This window comes from Rhineura floridana, chromosome 7 (assembly GCF_030035675.1).
Source record: "Rhineura floridana isolate rRhiFlo1 chromosome 7, rRhiFlo1.hap2, whole genome shotgun sequence".
Classification (NCBI taxonomy): Eukaryota; Metazoa; Chordata; class Lepidosauria; order Squamata; family Rhineuridae; genus Rhineura; species Rhineura floridana.
This window is the reverse complement of record NC_084486.1, coordinates 153289187-153316017: the sequence shown is the minus strand read 5'-3', so window position 1 is coordinate 153316017 and position 26831 is coordinate 153289187. Positions and strand designations below refer to the sequence as shown.

General features: G+C 45.1%; 1 protein-coding gene across 7 annotated transcripts in view; it reads left to right on the top strand.

The window, feature by feature from the left end:
- FGF12 (fibroblast growth factor 12) overlaps positions 1-26831 on the top strand; it is a 291558-nt gene that overhangs the window by 252705 nt on the left and 12022 nt on the right. For all 7 annotated transcript variants that reach the window (XM_061634545.1, XM_061634543.1, XM_061634546.1 and 4 more), the window contains exon 4: positions 22151-22349. In XM_061634545.1, the coding sequence (XP_061490529.1) occupies positions 22151-22349 (199 nt within the window). The remainder of the gene's footprint in view (positions 1-22150; positions 22350-26831) is intronic.

The following is a 26831-nucleotide window of genomic DNA, read 5'->3' as shown; positions in this document are numbered from 1 at the left end:
GGGCAGAGGGGTAGAGTAGAGCAGAAAGTTTGGGGGCCATTTCTTGCTTCACCTCAACATGTGCAAACCATTTTTGGGTGTTAGAATATTATTATTTATTAAATTTATATCCCTCCCTTCCTTCCAGAAGGAGCCCAGCATGACAAATTCCCCAAGTTGTCTCCTCTCTCTCTCTCTCCCTCTCCCTCTCCCCCCTCCCCCCCTCTCTCCTTTCCCTGCAACTTGGATTGTTTGCTTATGCCACAAAACACCTGATTTTTTAATAGCCCAGCCTGTGCACACAGAATTAGTCTAAAATCAATAGGAGGATGTCAGCAAGGAGAGCTGGTGGGATGCTTTCTCCCAAATTGTCATGTCAAGCAAATTAATGCGAGTTCAAGCAGCAGGGTTTGAAATCCCCTCCAGGATTGCATCCCTCTCCCTTCCCTAATTGTTTTGCACTTTGTTGTTGTTGTTGCTCCTAGGCTACTTTGGTGAAATGAAAGTTGTCTTTCCTTAGGTGTGGGAGGCCACTTTGAATGCAGCCGACTTCATACGTGCAGAGCTGCAAGCGTTACTGGCAGAACAATGATAAAAGAATGAGAATATTGCCGGGGTGGCCTGTGACCAAGCCTGTTACAGCAGGAGCACCTGTAAATCATGGTTCCCATGGGGTCGGAGGAGATAATGCCTGTATGTTGAAAATGCCCTCTGGTGGCGAGCGGTCCAATGTCGGCTGGTGGCTCCATGTCCGTGGGGCAGGGGAATCCTTGGACAGTTCCTTGAAAGTTCAGACTTAAAGCTGGAGCGGAGTTCACTGCCCCACGGACATGGAGCCACCAGCTGTCACTGGAGCACTCATAGCACATGCAGTGACCACAGCACACCACTGCCTTGGAAATCTCTCCTCCTTGGAAGGCCTTTGGCAGAGCCAACTCTGTTCAGCAGGAGCTTGAAACTGACCTGCTTGTTGATTTCATGCCCTCCATCTGACTATGTTGCCCTCACTGGCTCCAAGGATGTTCTCTTGACTGCTAGACTCCACCCACGCATCCCATCTGCCATGGTTGGACAACTGCAAACATAATTAAGGAGAGAATGTGAAATGTGCCTCGTCAGATAACATGAAAAGTTCATCTAGCCCATCTTTTGTTGATCTGGTGCCCTCCAGATGTTTTAGACTACAACTCCCATCAGCTCCAGTTGGCATAGCTGGGGGGTAAAACATCTGGAGGGCATTAGGTTGGTAAAGGCTGACCTAGCCCATTGTTCTCTTTCCAAAACCAGCTAGCCACCAGAAAATCTTCTCCTGTGGTTTGTGTCCGGCACCAGGTATCCAGAGACAGACTGCCTCTGGGCATGGGGGTTCCCCTCAGCTGTCCTGGCTGCTAGCTGTTGATAGGCTCATGTTCCTCCCTGAATTTGTCTAATCTATGGATGAGAAACCTGGTGCTTTCCAGATGTTGCTGGACCCCATTTCCCAGCAGTCATCATGGCCAGTGGTCAGGGATGATGGGAGCTGTACCTACTAACATCTGGAGGGCCACAAGGTCTCCATTCCTGGTCTAATACTTTTTTAAAACAAGACCTGCTTGTGCTTCAGGAATCAGGAGACGCATGGAAACTCCTTTCAGCAACAGAACCCATTTTTCTCAAGGACACCAATATGCTGCCAAACCTTCCTGGGGGTGCATTGGGGGTGCTATTGCTATTGTTTGGTTGTTGTTTATTGTCATGTTTTTATTTGTTTTTATTTTAGCGTTGTGTAAGTCTCTTGGGGACCTTTGGGTATCAAGCGACTAATAAATCTATTTAATAATAATGATTATGATGATGATGATGGGCCACAGCCCTGATCCAGCTACAGGACTCTTCTTAGGTTCTTATGTGCTCTAGGAATGTGGCTTGTTTTCCCAAACAGAGAATGACAGAAGGCACACTCCGCCCCTCTCCCCCACCCCAGCACAAGCCCCATTGAAATGAAGAGGAGCTCTGCAAGACAAATGAGGCTTGTGAACAGAACGTTCAGCGATAGGGTGGGATTGCACCCACAATTAGAAAAGGTTTCTTGATACCACCAAACTGAAGGCCCATTTTTCTTTACCTGCTGGTTTCCGATGAAGAGCGGCTGCTTGCACGCTTTTTAAATGCCTTTTCGTCCCCATAGGAAGAGATGCCTCATCTAGGGTCAAATCCTTAGTCTGCCTAGCTCAGTCCTGTCTGCTCCAGTTGGTGGCAGTTTTCTCCTGCAAGGCCTCAGCTGGACTGAGTTCTCTCCCAACCCTGCTCTGGGATTCTTCATTGCTGGAGCTCGAACCTGTGGCTTGCTGCAGGCAAGAGTTGTGGCCTCCCACAGAGCTCTGGGCCCTCTGCCAAAAATGGAGGAAGCTGCTTTCTGCACCAGCCATTTTATTTATTTATTTATTTAGTTTAATTTATATACCGCCCTAAGCCCGAAGGCTCTCTGGGCGGTGTACAAAAAGATAAAAACAAGCACAATATATAAATACAATAAATAATAAAAAACAAACAAACAAACAATAACGAACCAAACAACATCCAAAATACGGAAATGCTGTTTAAAATACACTTTAAAATGCCTGGGAGTATAAAAAGGTTTTCACCTGGCGCCGAAAAGATAGTAGCGTCGGCGCCAGGCGCACCTCATCAAGAAGACTGTTCCACAGTTCGGGGGCCACTACTGAAAAGGCCCTGGTTCTAGTCATCACCCTCTGAGCCTCTCGATGGGATGGCACTCGGAGGAGGGCCTTAGATGTTGAGCGTAGTGTACAGGTAGGTTCATATTGGGAGAGGCATTCCACCAGGTATTGCGGTCCCATGCCGTGTAGGGCTTTATAGGTCAAAACCAGCACTTTGAATCTAGCCCGGAAACAAATAGGAAGCCAGTGCAGACGGGCCAGAACAGGTGTTATATGAGCGGACCTTCTGGTCCGCGTCAACAATCTGGCCACTGCATTCTGGACTAGCTGTAGTTTCCGAACAGTCTTCAAGGGCAGCCCCACATAGAGCGCGTTGCAGTAGTCCAATCTAGAAGTTACCAGAGCATGAACAACTGAAGCGAGGTCGTCACTGTCCAGATAGGGACGTAGCTGGGCTACCAATCGAAGATGGTAAAAAGCATTCCGTGCCACCGAGGCCACCTGGGCCTCAAGAGACAGGGAAGGATCGAAAAGAACTCCCAAGCTACGAACCTGTTCCTTCAAGGGGAGTGTAACCCCATCAAGAACAGGATGAACATCCACCATCTGAGCAGAGAAGGCACTCACCAACAGCGTCTCAGTCTTGTCTGGATTGAGCTTCAGTCTGTTAGCTCCCATCCAGTCCATTATCGCGGTCAGGCAACCTAGCCCACCCAGTGCTACCTGCTCTGAACGGCAGTGGCTCTCCCAGGGCTCGGACAGGCCTTCCCAAGCATTGCTTCCTGAGAGCCTTTTTAACTGGCCGTGCTGAGGGTTCAACTTGGGACTTGTGCGGGCAAAGGCTGTGCTCAGCCACTGGCCATCCCACCCACCCCAGGACTGATGGCTTGCAACTAGCTCAACCTAAGCCCCCACGGTCATTGCAGAATGTAGATAACTCTTCCAGAGCCATTGCTAAGGGTCCAACGTGCAGCTCCTAGTAAAACAACACTCTTGCGTCCTACAAGGTGGACTGACTGGCTTCTGACAGAATTCAGTTTTATGCGCCAGCATCATGTACAGGCTCCTTTCAGCCTCGAAGATGTGAGGCTTTTGCCTGACTTGATAGCTTTGTGAGCTGCACTTTATATTATAGATACTTAATCGTTTCTCCAGGCGGGGGAGGTTGGGTTGAGAGCATGCAGAAACAATTTCATATGCATGCCTAGCAGAAGAAAACGCCAGATCCTCTTCCTTACAGTTTCTTCACCTTTCCCTGCCCTGTAGAGCTGATGCTGAAGGAAAAACAGCCCTGTGGGTGGACTATATACCTAGTTGATCACTGCACTCTGCAAGTGAGGGCCTCACGCAGATCCCATCTTACCAGGAGGTCCGTTCCGCACACCATAGGAAACAGACCTTTACTGTGGTGGCACCTACCCTGTGGAGCTCCCTACCCTTAAATATTAGCCAGGCACTGTCTCTGTTATCTTTTCAGCGCCTACTGAAGACCTTCCTCTTTCAACAAACCTTTTAAGTAGAGAGCAAATCCCAGTCTGCATCTGTGTTGGAATTGCTTTTTAATATGCTTTTAAAGCTTTTTTTAAAAAGGTGTTTTTAAAGATGTTTTGTTTTAATATATTTTAATGTCTCCTTTAATGAGGTTTTATAGTGTTTTTAGTGTTTTTGTTTGCCACCCTGGGCTCCTACTGGGAGGAAGGGTGGGGTGTAAATAATAATAATAATAATAAATACAGTTCTCCTTGCCTATAGGCCCCTTTGCTTTTAAAATCAGATCTCCCACCCATCCCCTTTCTACATAGTTGGGACAGTTCCATAAGAGCACGTGAAAAGCCCTGCTGGAAGTTTTGTTTTAATGTTTTAAAAGTTTTTTTTTTTTAAGATGTTTTAAAGTGCTGGGCTCCTGGGAGGAAGGATGGGATATAAATTTAATAAATGAATAAATATTTGTGTGCATGAGAGCAAATGGTGCTCCCTGTGAAAGTGGTGGAAGACTATGGACATGTGTAAATGGATATGTACAGGGGTGCCTCGTTTAGGATAAAGGTGGGTCAGCCACCTGTGTCTTCTGTGGCAAGGGGCAGGTTGCTCGGTGAAGATGTCGACCCAGTGTGCAGCAGATGTGAAAAAGGGAAATTCCATGTTGGGGATTATTAGGAAAGGTATTGATAGCAGGGAGTAGAAAAAGAGGAAGGCCAAACAAGAGATGGATTGATTCCATAAAGGCAGCCACAGAGCTGAACTTACAAGATCTGAGCAGGGTGGTTCATGACAGATGCTCTTGGAGGTCGCTGATTCATAGGGTCACCATGAATCGTAATCGACTTGAAGGCACATAACAACAACACTGAAAATAAAACTGCTGTTATCATAATGCCATTCTATAAATCTACGGGGGGGGGCTGCATTTGGAATATTGTGTACAGTTCTGGTCACCTCATCTCAAAAAGGCTGCTACAGAGTTGAAAAAGGTTTAGAAAAGGGCATTCAAAATGCTCAGGTGAGTGGAGCAACTGCTGTGAGGAAAATTACAGCTTTTTAGTTTAGAGAAAAGAGTCCGAGGTAACATGATAGAAGTGGATAAAATTACGCATGGCATGCAGAAAGTAGATAGAGAAAAAGTTTTTCTCCCTCTCTCACAACACTTGAACTTGTGGACATCCAATGAAGTTGAACGTTGGAAGATTCCGGGCAGACAAAAGAAAGTCCTTCTCACAGTGCAGAATTAAACTGGGATTTGCTTCCATAAGAGGCAGTGTTGGCCACCAACTCAAGTACATGAAAGGTTTCCACACAGAGGAGGGCCGGGATCTCTTCTCAATCGTCCCAGAGTGCAGGACACGGAATAATGGGTTCAAGTTGCAGGAAGCCAGATTTTGACTGGACATCAGGAAAAACTTCCTAACTTTTAGAGCCATATGACAATGGAACCAATAACCTAGAGTGGTAGTGGGCTGTCCAACACTGGAGGCATCAAAAGGCAGCTAGACAGCCATCTGTTGGGAATGCTTTGATTTGGATTCCTGCATTGAGCAGGGGGTTGGATTTGATGACCTTACAGGCCCCTTCCAACTCTACTGTTCCATGTTTCTATGGTTTTAACAGAGGATTAGACACATTCATGGAGATTAAGGCTGTCAATGGCTACTAGCCACGATGGCTATGTTCTTCTTCCACTGTTAGAGGCAGTATGCTTCTGAATACCAGTTGCTGAGAATGGGGAGAGTGCTGTTGCACTCAGGTCTTGCTTGCAGGCTTCCCGTGATGGGCATCTGGTTGGCCACTGTGAGAACAGGATACAAGATGGGATAGACTGCTGGCCTGATCCAGCAGGCTCTTCTTATGTTCTTAAAGGTGCCTCAAGTGTTCATGGTTATCCATGCGCCTCTTAGTGGTACATTTATTTGCATTTGTAAAGACCTCCTTTGCCTCGAGTGCTTTCTCAGTGCTTTATGTCCTATGAGCTGTTCCAAGAGGGTGTGACAGAGACAGTGGAAGGTGTCTTCCTCTCCTGGAGATCACCAAGGAATATCAATTGTCCTGTCAGTGAGAATTGCTTCTTCAGCCAAGTAGGGCCTGATTGCTGCTGGAGGGACGTGAAATTTCTGGTGCTCTAGGCACATCAAATAACAAATATGTTTATTCTTTCTCAAATCTGGCTGATGCATGCATGTGTTGCTGCTGGGTCATTAGATTGGAAGAGGAGAACAATCCAAAGGCCTTGGGGCTCCACCCTGGGATTTGGGGGGAAGGGGGGACAAGGCCTTGTCCTTTCCTCTGTTGCATTCCTGAAGTGCCTGAGTTTTTCATTTAAGTCATTACAGTTGATATAAGTGAGTCGTATGGCACCGGTTCAGGTGGAGAACACTACACCAAGTCCTTTCTCTCTCGAACATGTTTCTTATTTTTATTTATTTATTTATTTATTAAATTTCTATACCGCCCCATAGCCGAAGCTCTCTGGGCGGTTCACAACAAGCAAGACATCAAAATACAATTAAAACCACTTATAGAACAATTTAAACACACTAAAATACAAATATACTAGCATACGAAAATGCTAAAAATAAATTGAGATGTTAAAATATATTGTTAAAAATTAGAATTAAAATTATTAAAAAGATTAAAATGCCTGGGAGAAAAGGAATGTTTTTACCTGGCGTCAAAAAGATAATAATGTTGGCGCCAGACGTACCTCCACAGGGAGATCGTTCCATAATTTGGGGGCCACCACTGAGAAAGCCCTTTTTCTTGTTACCATCCTCCGGGCTTCCCTCTGAGTAGGCACCCGGAGGAGGGCCTTCGATGTTGAGTGAAGTGTACGGGTAGGTTCGTATCGGGAGAGACGTTCCATCAGGTATTGTGGTCCCAGGCCGTGTAAGGCTTTATAGGTTAAAACCAGCACCTTGAATCGGGTCCGGAAACATATAGGTAGCCAGTGCAAGTGGGCCAGAATCGGTGTTATATGTTCGGACCGCCTGGTCCCTGTTATCAATCTGGCCGCTGCATTTTGCACGAGCTGCAGTTTCCGAACCGTCTTCAAAGGCAGCCCCACGTAGAGCCCATTACAGTAATCTAATTTAGAGGTTACCAGAGCATGAACAACTGAAGCGAGATTGCCTCTATCCAGATAGGGACGTAGCTGGGCCACCAACCGAAGTTGGTAAAAAGCGTTCCGTGCCACTGAGGCTACCTGAGCCTCAAGTGACAAGGACGGTTCTAAAAGAACGCCCAAACTACGAACCTGCTCCTTCAGGGGGAGTGCAACCCCATCCAGAACAGGATGAACATCCACCATCTGGTCAGAAGAACTACCCACTAACAGCATTTCAGTCTTGTCTGGATTGAGCCTCAGTTTGTTAGCTCTCATCCAGTCCATTGTCGCGATCAGGCACCAGTTCAGCACATTGACAGCCTCACCTGAAAAGGACGAAAAGGAGAAGTAGAGCTGCGTGTCATCAGCATACTGATGACAGCACACTCCAAAACTCCTGAAGCCACCCAGTGGCTTCATATAGATGTTAAAAAGCATGGGGGATAGAACTGACCCCTGCGGAACTCCATACTGGAGAGCTCAGGGTGCCGAGCAATACTCCCCATGCACTACCTTCTGGAGCCGACCCGCCAAGTAGGAGCAGAACCACTGCCAAGCAGTACCTCCAGCTCCCAGATCAGCGAGTCTCCCCAGAAGGATACCATGGTCGATGGTATCAAAGGCCGCAGATAAATCAAGGAGAATCAACAGAGTTACACTCCCCCTGTCTTTCTCCCGACAAAGGTCATCGTACAGGGCGACCAAGGCTGTCTCTGTGCCGAAACCGAGCCTGAAACCCGATTGAAATGGATCCAGATAATCGGTCTCATCCAAGAGTGTCTGGAGCTGGTCCGCAACCACTCATTCTAGGACCTTGCCCAAGAATGGAACATTTGCTACCGGCCTATAATTGTTAAAGTTTTCTGGGTCCAGGGAAGATTTCTTCAGAAGCGGTCTCACTACCGCCTCTTTTAGGCAGTCAGGAACCATTCCCTCTCGCAATGAGGCATTAATCACTTCCCTGGCCCAGCCGGCTGTCATTTTCCTTTAAAGCAGTCACCTACTTATTTTCCCACTCTCACACACATACCCAGTAAGAACAAATTCATTACCGCGGCTTTCCCTCAAAGGTTAAAAACTGAGCCAAAAATCAATTCAGGTTTGCTGACAAAAAGCATAAATGCTAATGGTGGTGTTGAGGCAGCTGGGATGGGCTCTCTTGGCCTCAGCATGAATATTAATGTTGTTTTACATAATGCTGGCTGTGCCGCCCACCCACGGAGCCAAGCACCCCCTCCGGAATTAACTCGGGGACAGAGAAGGAATGACACCTTCAGAAGGGAGGAAAGGTTCTCCAAATGTACTCCTTTTTGTTAAGTAAAGATATGGAAGGCAACTTAGCCCTAAAAAAATACTGGGGGGACGATCTGAAAGTACAAACAGATGAAGAACACTGGGATACCATATGGGACAAGTTTCCATATTCAACAGTGTCCATTTCAGTAAGGGAAATAGGGCTTAAAATTATACATAGATGGTACATGACCCCAACTAAAATAGCACAAATTTCAGGATCATCATCTAGACTACTGAAGAGGTTGAGGTGCTCTTGGCTGTTACAACCATATGTGGTGGGAATGTGAGAACGTTCAGAAATTTCGGAGGGGGGTACAAAGGGAAATAAGCAAAATAACTAGACAAGCAATACAACTCACACCAGAACTTGCTTTATTAAATCTTTTTATTAACCAAAACTCAGATTTACAGTATAAAAAGTTAATAGGATTCATGCTGATAGCTGCCCGTCATTCAATTGCTCGGTGCCGGAAGAACCTCAATGCACTATCACTGGACCGATGGTATAGAAAATTATGGGAATTTCCCTTGCTGGAGAAACTGACACGAAACTTGAAACTAGCAGCAGGCACTACGAAGAAAGACACTTTCACAGACCAAGGGATGCCCTTTATTGAATTTACAACTAAGGAGGAAAATTGTTGCCAAGTACCCAAACCCTTTACCAGACTGTGGTTGGCTTGATGAACTCTTATATTTGACTTGAACACTGTAATAGCTCCCTCATAGAATGAAATGCGGTCATCAGGGAGGGGGGAGGGTAAATATGTTATAGATCCTTTTCTGTACTATTTGAAAATGAAAAATAAAACTGAAAAAAAAAGAAGGGAGGAAAGGTCCTCTTGGCTGACACATGACTCCCCGCTGCAAGGCTGGACTATTTATTAAACACCAGTTGCCACTCCCCCTTCCCTGTTAATAGTTGTCCAATTGAGGCCACAAAAAACAAGCAGGAAGCCAGCAGGTGAAGGGCTCCAGGTAACTCAAGCCAGTTAAGCCATGACAAGGCAAGGGTCACAAAGCACCATTGCAACCACACATGCCCGCACAGATCCCCAGCCAAAATGCCCTGGGGGAATTGTCCCTCCCAGGCCTGAGTGGCACATGAGTAGAACCCACCTGCTGAGCCAGCGTAAATCAGTGTCTTTCTGCAGGGGTGGCGGATCTGTGGCCCTCCAGACATTGTTGAACCACAAGTGTATTTTGTAAAACAGCCCTGGTATTGTAAGCTATGAAGGGCAGTTAATAAATTGAATGGATAAACTGAGCAAATGTCACAGCTCCCATCAATTCAAAATGGTCTCAGAAAGGGCTCTTGCTTTGTGTTGATCATGACCATGGCGTTGGATGGTGGCGAAGGGCTAGAGCACACACTTTGCATGCAAGTTCAATCCTTGGCAACTCCAGGTAGAAGAGCTGGGAAAAGATTTCCATCTGAAAACTCTGGAGAGCTGCTGCCAGTCAGTGTAGCCCATACTGAGCTTGATGGAGCCACGGTATGACTCAGGGCTTATCCACATGGGAGAATTACTTTATACTAAAGACGCTGTTTTTAACCCTGTTTTCTATTTACACTGTCCACAGTAAGGGCTCAATGTCAGCTGCAGTGTTTTCTAGTTATACTGAGGGGAAGGATCAATCATCCACTTTCCTAATGACCACACCCTCTAATTTAACATTTCCACTCCCCCTGGTTACCTGGCAACTGAGCATGCTCAGTTTGTTCTACCAGTAAGTTTCATTTTAAAAAAAGAACAACCCAAAAGTGTAGTTATTTGAATTTTCACTGGTACAATACAGCTGAAATACAAATTTTTGTTTGAGCAGTGTTGTGCTTTTGCACATAATTTAGGAGGGAAGAAAGATAAGGCACTGTTTGCAGCAACATAAAAAAGGCATGCAGAATGGAGGAGAGCAGCTGGAAGTTGTTTGTCAGCCCACAGGAAATGAAATGAAGGAAGGGAGGGAGGAGGAGGGAGTGGGCGTGGAGAGGGGAATGATTGACATGCCCACCTAAAAGCATCAGAGCAAAGCGTCTGCAAGCACTAGAGATGCAGAGTGAGAATGTTTTTTCCTTCCCTTTTCGTATTATCAGAGGTTTGGGTTAGTACGGATTTACAGGAGAAAAACTGCATAATAGCTTCTGTTTGCTGGTAACGTCATGTTAACCATGCAAATTAAAAGGGGATGTGAGTAGCACCAGGATGAGCCCTCAGGATAAAGCAGCTTCTTATGTTAAGCATGATGCGGTACTTTGCACTTTGCTGGAAGTTCTTGCGCAGAACTTTCGGGTGGTTTGTGTCCTGCAGATCTCTCACTGCCATGCTGTTGAACAGCACTGGCACAGGCGCCCTGAGCTGCCATTTGGAAGAAAGAATCACCTTTGAAAGTGACCTTGACTCATCTTGGCTGCCTGAAAAATCATACCCACCAAGAACCCCCCCCAACGGTTTTGAGAAAACCATGACGCTAAGAGCCCCTTTATCGCAGATTGAATTCTGTGTCGTGTGCTCCCTCCTTGCTCCTCCACCTTCAATGAGATTTTAAAAAACAGTGGCAAGGGGGAGATTAGAGAAGGAAGTTATATTTCTGTCCAATTAAAAATAGTGGCTGAAGATCCACTCCTATATTGTGAAGATCGGTATCTAAGGGACCTTGGGACGGAGCCAAACTCTTGTTCCTGCTCAGAGAGGGTGTTTGCCACGTCTGGCATTTCACAGAGTGGGGGGAATAGCTTGGCTGGCATCATAGGAGGGTGGGAAGTGAAAGACAGAAGATCAAATGAGAAATCCCTTTTTTGGGAAGCAGATGGTGCTTGCAAGCCCAGAGCAGGAGTGAAAACGAGCACTTTCCGGGGCTCTAGCGCCTGCTCTGTAACTCCCAAACCGTGGGCCAGGGCACTCTAGCATGCCACGAGAAGTAAATTAAGGAATGAGTGAATGCATGAAAGGCACTTGTGAGCCCAACGCACCCACCAAAGGTGAGGCTGCCCACCGTTGCCACTCTGCAAGGGGTCATTGCTGTGGTCGTGCAGGAACATACGGTCGGTGAGCTCCCTCCTCTTCAAGCGAACGTTTCCAGCGTGAAGGGTCTGCCTCCAATTTTAATTCCTGAAAAAAGGTGAGACTTGGCTATTGGTAGATGTTTTCGTTAGCCCAAAGCTGATCAAGATTTCAGATTCCACCCACTCCCACACTCTGCAAACAATTTCCACCACCCACCAATCTATCCCACCCCACTCCGTGCCTCTGAGTTTGCTGATAATATTTTTGCAGCTGCAGGATCAGAGTGGAGAATGAAAGGAACCGTTCCCAAGGCAAAGTTGCCCGTGTGTGTCGAAGATGGGATGGAAATGCTGCCAGTGGAAGCCCTCGGTTTCCCAAAGTTGTGTTCCAGTCCTGTTGGGAGAGGGCCTTGGAATCCGCCAGCCTGATGGAGCCGGCCAAGCTTCAAGAGATGCTTGTTTCATTCCAGGGCCTGGTGAAGTGGTCTCGCTTCTACTCTCAGCCATGGCTTCAGGTTCTTCTGCCATTCCAGGAGCAGATTTCACAGACACAGGGCTCATCCAAACGGAGCGGGATAATCCACATTTTCCATATCTGGTTCGTCATCTGACAGTCCTCACTTTGCCTGTTTGTTTGCTCTTTTCCAATAAAAAAACTCGCTTTTTTTGCGCCCACACCCGTACTTCTTCTCGCTTTTTCCCAGCTCCGCCCTTAACACTCCCCCTATCAGCCAATTGGTCCGCAAAAATATGATGTATGTTCCTCTCCCCCTTTGCAGCAAAGCACAACAACGTGCATGCGCTTGAACATATGAGCTTGAAAGTTTGAATTTCCTGATGGTTTGGTAGTAGTGGCTGTAATGGAGTTCCTTGTCGCTCACCACTCTGGAGCAGCACCGACCGGGGTGTGCGTCTCCAGGTGCCCCTGACCATCCAGGGGGATTGTGGGCAGTGCAAGGGATCAGCGCTTGTAATTGCCGGGCGAATCCCTCCGTAACCCTTGGGCTCATTCACTGCAGGGTTCAGCCCCGGACTGTTATGTGGCTCGGCGGCAGGAATGCTGTCCCTGAGGGAAGCAAACAGCGCCCCCCCACGGGTGGCCACTCTTGGCTTGGGCAGGGAATGTGGGCAAACAGCCCCGCGTGCTGCTGTGTCAATCTGCGCTGAAGCGACCAGCACAGGCTTTGCGGTGTTCCCTCTGATAAAAGAAACATGCAAACCACTTATATGCCTATAATTCCTGTATTTTTTTTGTTTGTATTTGCAATATTTCGCAAAACTGACTGTATGCTTTTCTACCTTTGACGTTTCTGGAGATACACATTGCAATTCCACTTATTTCTCCAGAACAGCAAGTAACAATGTGTCATGTCTAGGAAGGTAGACCACCAGTCTCTATGGTTGCGGGTGGCTGAGACGCTCTAGCAAACCACTTATATGCCAATAATTCCTGTGGGTTTTTTGCTTGCATTTGCGATATTTCGTAAAAGCCACTGTATGCTTTTCAGTTCAGCTGGGCTGCAGAGAACTTGACAAGACTTGCAGGCAGGAAAGTGAAATTGACTAAGGGTGCCTGAGTGTCTGTAATCCAAGAGGAAAGACTCTATTTCTCTTCTCTCCCCCTCTCCCTCCACTCTGGATGCCTGGAAGCAAAGACCAGTACATTCAAGAAGGGCATTTGATGCGGGGGGGGGATGAGGGGGGGAGGTGGAGGTTAGGCAAAGATAAATATTTTCTCCCTTGAAAAAGTTTACAAACAACCACAATTCTAGATCTCACCCTGAGCAGCTGCCCAGTTTCCAGGCTGGCTAAAAATTAACCGCTGTTGCTGCTTCTGTGCAAATGTGCTTTTTTGCATCTGCGCAATAGAAGTTGCAGGGGGCCCCCCCAACACCACACCATTGCTCTGATAGGTTCCTTTTTCCCAGGCTTTCCCTGGACATTTGCGCACATGCGCAACAGTGGAAATACGTGATTGGCTGAGAATGAGGGAAGGGATATGGGGAACCGCCCATGAAATGCCCACAGCTGTAAAGTCAATGGTATTGCATCCGAGTGCCTGAAGGTACAGCAGATGATTCCCAGTTTAAAAAAGCAAATCACATGATTTGCGGTATTGCAGGAGCGGATTTAACAGCGCAAAAATGCACAAAAGCGTGCGGCATCATATGGACAACCGAAAAATAATAAAAACACAAAGCGATCATGTCACACATTTTACAGTCATCTGGATGAGCCCACAGTTTGGAAATTCTTGTCGAAATGGACTTTCACAAGGAGTTGCAGTGGTGGCTAGTCCCTCACAGACTTCTGGTGAGGGTGAGCATGGAGATTCCGGTCTGGAAAGCCATCACAATGGTGCCAGCATGTACAGTTGGGGAGCTCATTTGGATGCCCATGTTACCCGAGGAGTTTGGTCTACCCGACAAGCACAAAGGAGCATCAACTGGCTGGAACTCTGGTCAGTCAGGTTGGCCCTGCTGGTGTTCAAACTGCACATCGCAGGCTCTCTTGTGTTGGTGAGGACTGACAATGTTTCTACCAAACAGTATGTCAACCGTCAGAGTGGCACAAGATCCAAAGCACTGATGAAGGAAGCATGTCTTCTTTTCAGCTGGGCAGAGTCACGGCTTCTGTCGTTGACGGTGGAACATCTGGCCAGAGGTTGAGGGATCATCCTAGCTCTTCCAGCCTGTCTGGAGGATGGGGTGGCCCCTGCCCCTGGCTCAAGTGGTTAGAAGTTGGCCCCTGCCTTTCAGAGCCGGGGGGGGGTACCGTCCCAGACTGAGGAATGCTGCTGAGGAATTTCTGGGAATAGAAATTCATGGTGAGACTGACCATGTTTTTCGGCACAGCCATAAAGTAAATGTGACCGCCGTTGAAGCAGACCTGTACCCAGCCTCAAAGGCTAGCCCCAGGGGGTGCCTGATTGCTTCCCAACCCTAAAGATCAGAGCCGATTCCTGCAAAGCAGCCTGTGGCACCCGAGAGACCCTCAGCTGCACCTCCATGGGAATGAGCTTCATTCTGGGAGATCTCTCCAACGGGCTCGTTTACTCTTCCTCCAGACATCTGTGCAATAATTGGGATCTGCAAGCTTCAAAACTGCTCACCTGCCAGGGTGCAAATATAAATGGCACATTCCCCACGGAGCCAATAGCCAGATTTCCCCTGGGGATGTAAACAAAAAATCTTGTGGTCTTAAATGAGAGAGGCAGAGAAAGGGAGTTGTTGGGACTTCTCTGGGTTCTGGTAAAAGGAATTTTAAGTAGTGCCAATTTCCAAACCATCTCTGCCAATTAAATATAAGTGCAAACGGCATCCCTTTAAATCAAGGGATATAAAATCAGCAAGGGGAGTTTGTGTGTCCCAGTGGTAATCACGTGATTGAGCAGCTCGCCAAATAGAGGACTGCCTTGTAGCAGAGAGCCAGGGTGGTGCAGTGGCTGCTTGGAGTGTCTTGACAGAGACCCAGGGAAATCCATATTCAAATTCCTGCTCAGCCACAAAGATTTATGTGCGACTTTGGACTAGTCACTTTTTCTCCATCTAGCCTACCTCACAGGGTTGTTGTGAGAGCAAAGGGGAGAAAACACTGCTCTGAGTTCCTTGGCACAAGAGTGGATTCAAGTAAGTAAATACAGTAAATAGAATTTGGGTGGACTGTGTAGACTGTTCCACCCCTCGACAGCCCACCCCCATCCCAAAATCAGAGATAGGACACTTTAAAATGCCAAAAGTGTTGCGAAGGATTTTTTTTTTTATCACATTGCAAATAAGGAAAAAATGCTGCTAGCCTTCTGACTAAGGAACTACTTAATTTGTATTTATCCAGTTTGTAGTAATTTTCAGCTGTTGTGTTTTATATGTATTTTAATGTTTGTAGCTTTTTATACTGATTTTAATCTTTTGGTCTGTGACTGTAATAAATGATTCATTCATTCTTTCATTCATAAAATGTGTTCCTTTTAGAAGCTCTGATTGGCCTCTGCTGTCAAAAGGCAGAGATGACTTCCAAGTTGATCATGCAACAGTCCCTAATGCAGCCTTTCCCAAGCCTCACTTGGTGGCTGGAGCAAATGGGAGTTGTTGTCCAAAACATCTTGAGGGCATCACGGTGGCAAAGGCTGCCCTAATGATTAGGCACCCGGATCTCAAGCGCGTCCTACCTCGTGCCTTAAATGTTACTATTTTACCTCCCAGAAGATCAGCTATAGATTTTCACTGTGTCTTCTGAGTTGATAAGAGTATGTTGGGGTGGTGGCGAGGGGCAGGGAGGCTTCGACATCCTGGGACTGGAGTTTTCTCCGGCCCCTCTAGGATGGGCTCTGAGATGCAGGGCAACTGTTGCAGCTGCTCCACCCTACGGACAACTGCTCCACACATTGGGTGGGCCGGTGGGTGTCTTGCAAAATATGTTCGGTCGTGAGGGATGGGTAAATTTGTCCATTTTGGTTCTGCTCCTTTTCTCCTTTTCCCACTCTTAGGTTCAGTTCTCCACATTGCCACGCTATTTTTTTAAAAAAAACTTCATAACATTCAGCGTTCTGTGTGCAAATTCCTCCTAATATAAACATCGTTGTATGCAGTTTTACCCAATATGCACAGTTTTGCAAAGCGGTTTCCCCTTATTTAATGCATTTCCATGCCAGTTTCACTAATATATGCTCGTTTATGCAAACTTTTCTGTAGTGTGTGAATTTTCACACGTTTCGTGGCCGGAGAAGTGCACTGCAAAATTTGGAGACGTGTGAATGTTAAAGGATGGTTGTATTTTGGTTCAGGTATGGTTTAGGCTTGCCTATAATTGCAACTTGAATTGAATTTCTCCCCTACTTTGCATAGATAACGGCACTTTTAAGTGTGAATTGGACTCAATTAGACTTTTAATAGATCCTCCGTGGCGCAGTGGTAAGCGGCCAAAGCTCTGCTCACGGCTGGAGTTCGATTCCAACGGAAGGAGGAAGACAAATCTCCGGTAAAAGGGGTCGAGGTCCACTCAGCCTTCCATCCATCCGTGGTCGGTAAAATGAGTACCCGGCATATGCTGGGGGGTAAAGAAAGGCCGGGGAAGGAACTGGCAATCCCACCCCATATATACGGTCTGCCTAGTAAACTTCGCAAGACGTCACCCTAAGAGTCGGAAATGACTCGCACTACAAGTGCGGGGACACCTTTACCTTTTTTTAGACTTTTAATGGAGTTGACAGGGTGGCAACTTTACTGAGTAAATTTGGGCAATTATTTATTTATTTATCGCATTTATATTCCGCCCCATAGCAGAAGTTCTCTGGGCGGTTTACAACAATTAAAAACATTAAAAACAAATATACAAATTTAAAAAGACATTTTTTTTAAAAAGCAATTTAAAAACACATGCTAAAATGCCTGTGTTAATCATTAAAAGTTAATCGATGAGAACATTTTCAGCAAGTCTCTGTTGTTGTTTTATAAAGGTTTGTGCAGGGGGTGGGGGGGGGCTCTCTTTCCTGTCCAGTGACATGCTTTCTCTCCCCCCCCCCCACTCCTGGCTGTTATTCCTGTGACCTCCTCGCAACTAGAAGAAAGGGTGTTTGTGGAGAAAACACAGCCACGCATATCCAGAGTACACAAAAAACCCACAAACAAACCTAGACATGAGAGTGCGAGGAACACAAACTGAGGTGAACCCCTGTGTAGGGACAATAGCAGCCTGAGGCCTAAAAATTTGGAAGATATGCAGATGTATCCAAACTTCATCAATCAATTCACTAATTAAAAACCACATCATTAATGAATTCAGAATGTTTGACTGGTTGATACTTCTCCACATATATTACTATTTAATAGTCTGGAAACACAAATGCTACCCCAATTGACAGCAGGAAATGAAAATACCCAAATATGCTAGTTTTATTTTTAGAAAAATGGCCCTGCTCATTTCAAGATCTACATTCCCGATCCCACTGCTGCCCAAGGGTGCTGTTATACAAAAATACACATACACATTAAGATGGAGTCACATTGCCATTTGATATAATGCACTCACATTTACAATACAAAGCATTAGAAATAAATGAAACATTTCTTGTGTACGCAGTATTGTGTGCATTTTGCAAAATGACAATGGAAGCGATTATTCCATCATCCTGTGTAATTTTTTGTATCCTGATGCTTTGGGGGTGGGGACTAGAAAAGTGAGATGGAAAGCTCAAAATGTGTCTGGCCATTTAGAAAATGCTTTTTGTAAAAAGGACAGTGAAGGGACCCTGCACTTCTGAATTTGCTACTAGACGCCTGGAATAACCAGGAGAGGCTAAGCTGAGGCCTGGATCAGATCTGGAATCGCTTCTTTGCACATGTATATAAAAAGATGGAGGGGAAAAGTTGGTCTCATCCTGCAGGAGAAAACTCAGCAGATTTGCATATTTAATAGCTTCTAACAATTCTTTTTTAAAAAATAGCATGAAAAGCACCCACAGCTAGGGTTGCCATATTGCCCGGTTAGCCGGGTTTTACCCGGATTCTATGCATGCCACCCGGCGCCCGGCTAGCCCCTTACGTGGCCCGGATTCTCAGCTTTAATTTAAAAAAAAAATAAAGTTTCTAGGTGGTCTGGTTCTCGAGATATACATAAAAACGTCAGCCGCCCCCCCCCCGACTGTTAAATCTTTCTTTAAACAGTACTGTATAGCACTTCGTAGCTTTAACCCCGCCCGTTCGGCATTGCAGCCAATCAGGGATTGTGTTTCAGTTTCATTGACCTCAGGCACTGTCTAGAAAACAAAATGGTGGTTTCACACACACACCCCGTTTATCTGAAAATCTCATAAATTGGGTAAGTATATACATTTCAGTTTTTTTTCCTCTTGTGTGCAGGAGTCAGATCCTGGGCAGTGTTTTGAAAACCTTCCCAATACTTGCTTTTGTAAAAGCAATGCTAATCCCATATGCCCAGAGTAAATCCCATTGAATTCAATAGGACTTGAGTAGATATGGTTATGAATGTGCTAAAAATCAATGGGACTTTGGAGTGAACGTAAAAAAGAATTGTGTTTGTGTTCTAACTCTTTCTGTTCTCTCCCCCCCTCCAGTCCTATTTTAAAGCAAATAGGCAAGGCTTACTTAGGTATTACAGTTTTTATTCTGTAGGAAACTAATACTGATTTTTAAAAAACTAATACTGATTTTTCTGCAATGACCAACTGGTTTGACAATAAACTATTATATGGACTGTATGTATTTATACATCTGCAGTGTGTGCATGTGCGTGTATGGAGTCTTTCCAACACCCCTGTGAGGTAGGGTTGGAAACCAAGGCAGCTCACAACAAGAAATAAAGCCTTTTAAAATCCAATAACCATAAAAACAAGTATAAACAGTTGCAAAACAGCATAAAGTGGCATGATTTGGAATTTTGGGTTGTGTGAATGAAGTTGCTTATCACTTGAAGTTGCATTTCTGTCCCTGTTTGAGTAAGCCCCACTGAATACGCTGGGACTTGCTTCTGAATAAATAAACCTAGGATTGCACTATAAATATCTTTACAGTTTGTGTAAATAATAAATATATTTGATAGTCATGCTTTTATATAAATATTTCTTCATTTATCATATTTTTGGTTTTTGGTTAGGAATCCTGACTGGTTGTGAGATGCTTAGTTTTCTGCCTTACTCATAGGAATCTTGTTGTGGTTGGTATGGTATTACATTTAGGAAAGTGTTACTGCCTTCTGTGTTTTTTTTTCCTATTTGCATTTCACTTATCTTTAACCTCACTCCATTACAGCCATAGAAGCAACAGCAGCATATGCAAGATAATTAACTCCCATTAGTGATAAGAACAAGAATTTATCATTATTATTTCAATTAAAACAAGAGGCTTATCAATACTTTGAAGAGGACCAGATATTTATATTCTTTCTGAGCCCAGGACTGGGTCTTTCATGATGCCCGGTGGGGGGGGGGAGCAGGAGAGTAGTCGATAAGACAGACATCCTGGCATTGGTAATCTAATTAGCAAGGTATGTGTGGGGTTGTTGCACACTTCCAGGCCCAGTTTCATTTTGAGTATGGAGGTGGAACCTGTGTAGATGTGGTTGATCAAAGGGAGAAGAAATTTTGAGTTAAGCAAAGCTCTGCTTTTATAAAACCTAAGAAACATACAGAATGTCTGAGTGCCTGCACCAGTGGAATACTGGAGGAACTTGTAAAACTTGCTGCAACAGTATTTACAACTGAGCATGTTGTGGGAAAGACTCCTTTTCCTAACATTTTGGCTTCTTGTTTTTCTCCACCCACCACATCTTTGAAATATATCGTATATGGTTAACCGTACTGCTGCCCTGACTTACTTTATGTTTGTTGCTATTTTGTGTTTTTATTATGTTTTTATATTGATTGTGTATTTTTATTGTTTTTATTATATATGTAAGCTGTGCTGAGCTCTGTTTTTAACAGTAGAAGGGCAGGATATAAATTCTCTTAATCAATCAATAAATACTCCATAGTGTTGGAAACTAGAGTCTAGGCATTTAAGGCTAAAAATGTTGCTTTTAAAAAAAAGATTTCTCACATCTTTCCCCAGTTTTTGGTGGTAATTCCTAGGCACAAAAACAAAACAACTGGACAATCCAAATATTAATATGCAAATATTTGCATAATATGCAAATAATATGCAAATAATTGCATACTATGCAAATACTTTACATAATATGCAAATTAACCTGCCCGGATTTGTGGAACTGGAATATGGCAACCCTACCCACAGCATTTCTTTCAAATCCTGAAAAGTTGCCTGAGCCTGCAGGATCAGACCAGTGGCCCATCCAGTGCGGCCTCCTCAGAGTGGCCAACCAGGTACCTCCTACAGGAAGCCCACAAGCAGGACCTGGGTGCAAGGGGAGCACTCTCCCCTTCTGCTGTGATTTCCAGCAACTTTCAGAGTTCCAGTTCTTTATCCTCTCAGGACCAAACGATATGCTCTATGTCGGTCCATTATTAGTCCCCCCTCCTCTGACTTTTCCACAGCAAAGCAGCTATGGCTGGCTCTGGGTTGAGTGGAGGAGTGGCCCTGTGGGGTGTGGGGATGTTTCTCTCCCTCCTTCCCAGCTGTTTGTCCACTTCAAATCACCCCAGGTGATTTTCTGCACAGCTTACAGAAATACACAGTGTGCTTTTTTCCTCCTCAGAAAAGTAACTGGGGGTGATTTTGAGCAGACAAACGGTTAGCAAGGAAAGGGCGACGCAGCCTGCTCCCGCCCAGTATTTGGCTTACCCTAAAGCCACTTACAACTGATTTTTATTGGGCGGGGGTGTGTGAGAGACTCAGAAAACGCAATCATGGGACATAAAACGTCCTTTGATTTATTTATTTTTTAAAAAAACTTTACTGGTAATTGCAGGCCTCTAATTTTTAATTGGTAGGTTAATTGCCAGTAAAGATTAAATTGCTTAGTTGGCCGTACTCCATTTTAATGAGTGGGCCTGCAAGTTAAGGGCAGGCTTCTTTACCTTTCTTAGTGCTCCAAGAATATGAAATTGGGATGTGGGGGAAGGGGGGAGGAAACGTTAAAAGAGACCCTTCCCTCCTAATGACGAAGGCCAGCTTTTGTTTGGTTAAATTGCTGGTTATCCCACACTTGAGTTTCTGTAAGAAGTCCCCTGTATTGAGGCTTGGGGAAATGCAAATTCATTTCAGTTCAATCATTTACATCAATTGATTGGTTAAGTGGCAGGCGATCAATCAGCTAAAAAGTCGCCAAAAGGCTGACAGCCCTCCCAGTTCTGCGCAGAGGAGAGCATTGTTTTGCCTGTGCAGTGACCTTTTTGAGCACCACGGAAGGGTCCTTTGGTGTGTCCACAGATCTACTTGGCAGCTCTTCAGGGGCAAATGCCCAGGGCCTCTGGCAAGGAGGACATTGGGCAGCATAGATCCTGTCCCCCTTGGACTGATACTTGGTGAAAACATGGGACAGTGAGAGTCTGTCCTGATACTGCCTGCCTTCTTCATGTGCTAGCACGTGGGATAAACACCTGTCTTCTCTGTGCATGTGAGGAAACTTGGGGGGGGTTAAGAGGTTTGGAGGCAAACACATCCAGAGAGTCTGGCTAGTAGCTAAGCCCACATTTTGTGAGCCCTTTTGAAACATCTTCATTCTCAGAAGGGCCCAGAGTGGCCACTGCCTTTGATAGTTTGAAAGGATTAGACAAATTCATGGAGAACAAGTAGGTCTGTTAGGGGCTCTTAGTCATGATTGTTGAATGGATCCTCTTTGTCCAGAGGCAGCCTACCTCTGAAGCCCTGATTGGAAGAGGGAAGAGAGGGGCACAGCAGGGGAAGATTGCTGCCTTCATAGTCTGTTTATGGCTTTCCTGGATCCATCCAAGGCTTGCCATGTTTGAAAACAGTGTGCTGGACTAGATGGACCTTTGGTCTCACACCGCAGGGCTGATGTTACATACTGTGCAGCTAAACCCTGCCCTCTAAGGCAGCTGGTCCTTGAGAGCTGTTCAACCACTCTAGGCTGGGGCGGCCTCCTTTAATTTTATTTTCTGTTCATTAAAGGGATTATGCTAAGAGGTACACGGATGCTAGCTTTTCACCGACTTTCTTCTTTCTCTTCTTTCACTCGCTGCAGGATATCTTCACGCCAGAGTGCAAATTTAAGGAGTCTGTTTTTGAAAACTACTACGTTATATATTCCTCTACACTGTACCGACAGCAGGAATCTGGAAGAGCCTGGTTCTTGGGACTCAATAAAGAAGGGCAGATTATGAAGGGAAACCGGGTGAAAAAGACCAAGCCATCGTCACATTTTGTACCGAAACCCATAGAAGGTATGAGGAGCTCCCATTTCCTTTCCCCACACGAGGTGTGTGTGTGTGTGCGTATTTGGGTGAGGGGAGTTGTGGCTCATTGGGGGGGGTTGAGGGGAGGGCTAAGCAAAATCAGATTGGCTACTGGCCCCAAGGCTATGTGACTGGGCTCACTTGCCTGAGTGATCTGGAGTTCATTTGCACTACAAGCAACTTCGGCATGATACATTTTGTTTGGTCCTGCTCTCGACTTGTGACATGTTGCAGCTTGGATTATATAGTGGCAAAAGGGGGGGGGATAAAAATTTAGGATCCTGTCCTGAAAAGTGGGAGGGAAGCATCACTGATGAATGTCTGGTTCCAGCAAGCCTTGCTATTCCACCTTTGCAAAGGCCGTGGTGACAGGGAGAGAGAAAAGGAGGGGTATTAATTGTACCAATCCCCCACCTCTGTCTTCCCTAACTTCCTTGGGGAAGGGAAAGAGCCTTCTCTGCCTGAGACCCTGCAGGGCTGCTGCCAGTCAGAGTATTATCAACATTATCAGATTTATACATCCTATCTTTCCTCCTAGTAACTCAAGGTGGTGAGCAAACATGGTTCTTTGTAGGTGAAAATAAACACTTGTTTTTTAAAAACTACTACTAAAGACCTTAAACGGCAGCCTAAAGCGACCTTCTCCTCCTCTCCTGTGCCTCACTGTGAACTCTGTGCTCCCAGGCATTTTAATCTTTTAATCTTCTTAACCTTTCTAATCTTTTAATCTGTATTTTCTTTACTTTGTGCTGTATTCCGTTTTTGTCGTGTTTTTTGTTGTTTGCTTGTATATGTTTTTGTGGTCTTTTATTATGATATATTGTATTTTACTTTGTTTGTTCACCGCCCTGAGAGCTATTTTTGCTAAGGGCGGTCTATAAATCGAAATAATAATAATTATAACAACAAATGAAAAGCACCAGAGGCCCCTCTCCTGCATCGTTGTGTACAAGTGAGAGTCACTGTTTTGCAAGTGCAAGAACGCAGGCTTTGAAACTGTGGAACCCTTCTGCTGAGGAAAGTGCCACTGCCCATGTACACTTACAAACTTTGGAGATTAGGCAACGGGGGGCAGGCAGCATCGTTTCCGGCATTAACTGGTTTTGGGGGTGGGTGGCAGGGAAGCATGTCAATCTGCACAACATGTACCATGTTTTCAAATACCAGGGTTAAGGGGAGGCCACTTCTCCGGCTGGGCTGTGCATGAGCACTCCTGTGGACGCACAACCACAATTAGGGTTGCCAGGTTCAATCCCTGAGACTGATCCTGTATCTTTAGGAGAAATACGCCAAACAGGGTATTTGTTAGACTGCAGCCCAATCTGATTTCACCTTGCATTTAAAAAGCAGAGAACCTCTCTTTCTCCTTTTTTTTAAAGGGGTCTTCCAGCAGGTCAGAAGCATTTGAGAGATCAGCCAGTCACAACTCTCCTCTGCAGAAGACTCTTTGCTTCCTTTATTTATGCAGAGTGGTCCTCTGAGACATAAAAGAGTCAGTCTTGGCTCATTGGCAAAGAGTGTTGACAATTGCCGTTTTCCCACCCTGCCCCCTAACTGCAAAATTGATTTTGAATTTGATTCACCTATTTGACATCTACAGAGAAGCAACTCCTTTTGCTTTAGTCACCCAGCTGATACTATATGTGGAAACAACAATTAATTGCAATATATAGACTTTTCAGATGGGGCCAGGGGCGTAAACTAGATGTATTTTATTTATTTATTTATTTATTTATATCCTACCCTTCCTCCCAGTAGCAGCCCAGGGCAGCAAACAAAAGCACTAAAAACACTTTGTTGTTGTTATGTGCCTTCAAGTCGATTACGACTTATGGTGACCCTCTGAATCAGCGACCTCCAAGAACATCTGTCGTGAACCACCCTGTTCAGATCTTGTCAGGTCAGGTCTGTGGCTTCCTTGATGGAATCAATCCATCTCTTGTTTGGCCTTCCTCTTTTTCTACTCCCTGCTGTTTTTCCCAACATAATTGTCTTTTCAAGTGAAATGTCTTCTCATTATGTGTCAGAAGTATAACCTCAGTTTCATCATTTTAGCTTCTAGTGACAGTTCTGGTTTAATTTGTTCTAACACCCAATTATTTGTCTTTTTCACAGTCCATGGTATCCGCAAAGCTCTCCTCCAGCACCACATTTCAAATGAGTTGACTTCTCTAATCCGCTTTTTTCACTGTCCAACTTTCACATCCATACATAGAGATCGGGAATACCATGGTCTGAATGATCCTGACTTTAGTGTTCAGCGATACATCTTTGCATTTGAGGACCTTTTCTAGTTCTCTCACAGCTGCCCTCCCCAGTCCTAGCCTTCTTCTGATTTATTGACTATTGTCTCCATTTTGGTTAATGACTGTGCCAAGGTATTGATAATCCTTGACAAGTTCAATGTCCTCATTGTCAACTGTAAAGTTACACAAATCTTCTGTTGTCATTACTTTAGTCTTTTTGACGTTCAGCTGTAGTCCTGCTTTTGTGCTTTCCTCTTTAACTTCCATCAGCATTCGTTTCAAATCATTACTGGTTTCTGCTAGTAGTATGGTATCTTCTGCATACCTTAAATTATTGATGTTTCTCCCTCCAATTTTCACACCTCCTTCATCTTGGTCCAATCCCGCTTTCCGTATGATATGTTCTGCGTACAGATTAAACAAATAGGGTGATAAAATACACCCCTGTCTCACACTCTTTCTGATGGGGAACCGATCGGTTTCTCCATATTCTGTCCTTACAGTAGCCTCTTCTCCAGAGTTTAGGTTGTGCATCAGGACAATCAGATGCTGTGGCACCCCCATTTCTTTTAAGGAATTCTTAGGTTTTCATGATCTACATAGTCAAAGGCTTTAAAAAGAGCAGCTTTCACCTCGCATTCTAAAATTTCTGGTTCTTCATCATATGGTTCCTCCGTGAATGAATCTGTCATCCTGGCATCTCTTTTATAGAGTTCTTCAGTGTATTGCTTCCAGCTTCCTTTTATTTCATCTTGGTCAGTCAGTGTGTTCCTCTGTTGGTTATTCAACATCCCTACTCGTGGTTTAAATTTCCCTTTCATTTCTCTAATCTTTTGGAATAGGGCTCTTGTTCTTCCCATTTTGTTGTCCTCTTCTATTTCTATACCATAACTATTTAATAGTTCTCTTTGTCCCTAAGTACTAGTCGCTGTATTGTTGCATTTAGGGTTCTGACTGTGTTTCTATCTCCTTTTGCTTTTGCTTTCCTTCTCTCTTTAACCATTTTAAGAGTTTCTTCAGTCATCCATTGAGGTCTTTCTCTCTTTTTAACAAGAGGTATTGTCTTTTTGCATTATTCCCTGATAAGGTCTCTGACTTCACTCCATAGTTTATTTATTTATTATTTGATTTATATCCCGCCTTTCCTCCCATCAGGAGCCCAGGGCGGCAAACAGTTCTTCTGGTTCTCTATCAACTAAGTTTAAAGCCTCAAATCTGTTCCTTATTTTATTTTTTATTTTTTTTATTTGTTTCATTTTTAAACCGCCCATAGCGAATAGCTCTCTGGGCGGTGTACAAAAGGATTAAAATACAAAATATCATAATAAAAACAGCCGAACAATAATAAACACAAACAGAAACCACAGAAATATAAAAGTAAACACATTAAAATGCCTGGGAGCATAGCCAGGTCTTAACCTGGCGCCGAAAAGATAGCAGCGTAGGCGCCAGGCGTATTTCTTCGGGGAGGCTATTCCACAATTCAGGGGCCACTACAGAAAAGGCCTTAGATCGTGTAACTGTCCTCCGGGCTTCCTGATGTGTTGGTACCCGGAGGAGGGCCTTAGCTGCTGAGCGAAGTGACCGGGTAGGTTCATAGTGGGAGAGGCGTTCCACAAGATATTGCGGTCCCACGCCATGTGAGGCTTTATAGGTCATGACCAGCACCTTGAATCTGGCTCAGAAACAGATGGGTAGCCAGTGCAAATGGGCCAGAACAGGTGTTATATGTGCTGACCGGCTGGTCCTTGTCAGCAGTCTGGCTGCTGCATTTTGCACTAGCTGAAGTTTCCGAACTGTCTTCAGGGGCAGCCCAACGTAGAGCGCATTACAGTAATCCAACCTAGAAGTTACCAGAGCATGAACAACTGAGGCGAGGTCATCCCTGTCAAGATAGGGGCGTAGCTGGGCTACCAACCGAAGGTGGTAGAATGCATTCCTTGCCACCGAGGCCACTTGCGCCTCAAGAGACAAGGAAGGATCGAAAAGCACCCCCAGACTACGAACCTGTTCCTTCAAGGGGAGTGTAACCCCATCTAGAACAGGGTAAACATCCACCATCTGAACAGGGAAGGCATTCACCAACAGTGTCTCGGTCTTGTCTGGATTGAGTCTCAGTTTATTAGCTCTCATCCAGTCCATTATCGCGGTCAGGCAGTGGTTCAGCACATCCACAGACTCACCTGTAGAGGATGAAAAGGAGAAATAGAGCTGCGTGTCATCA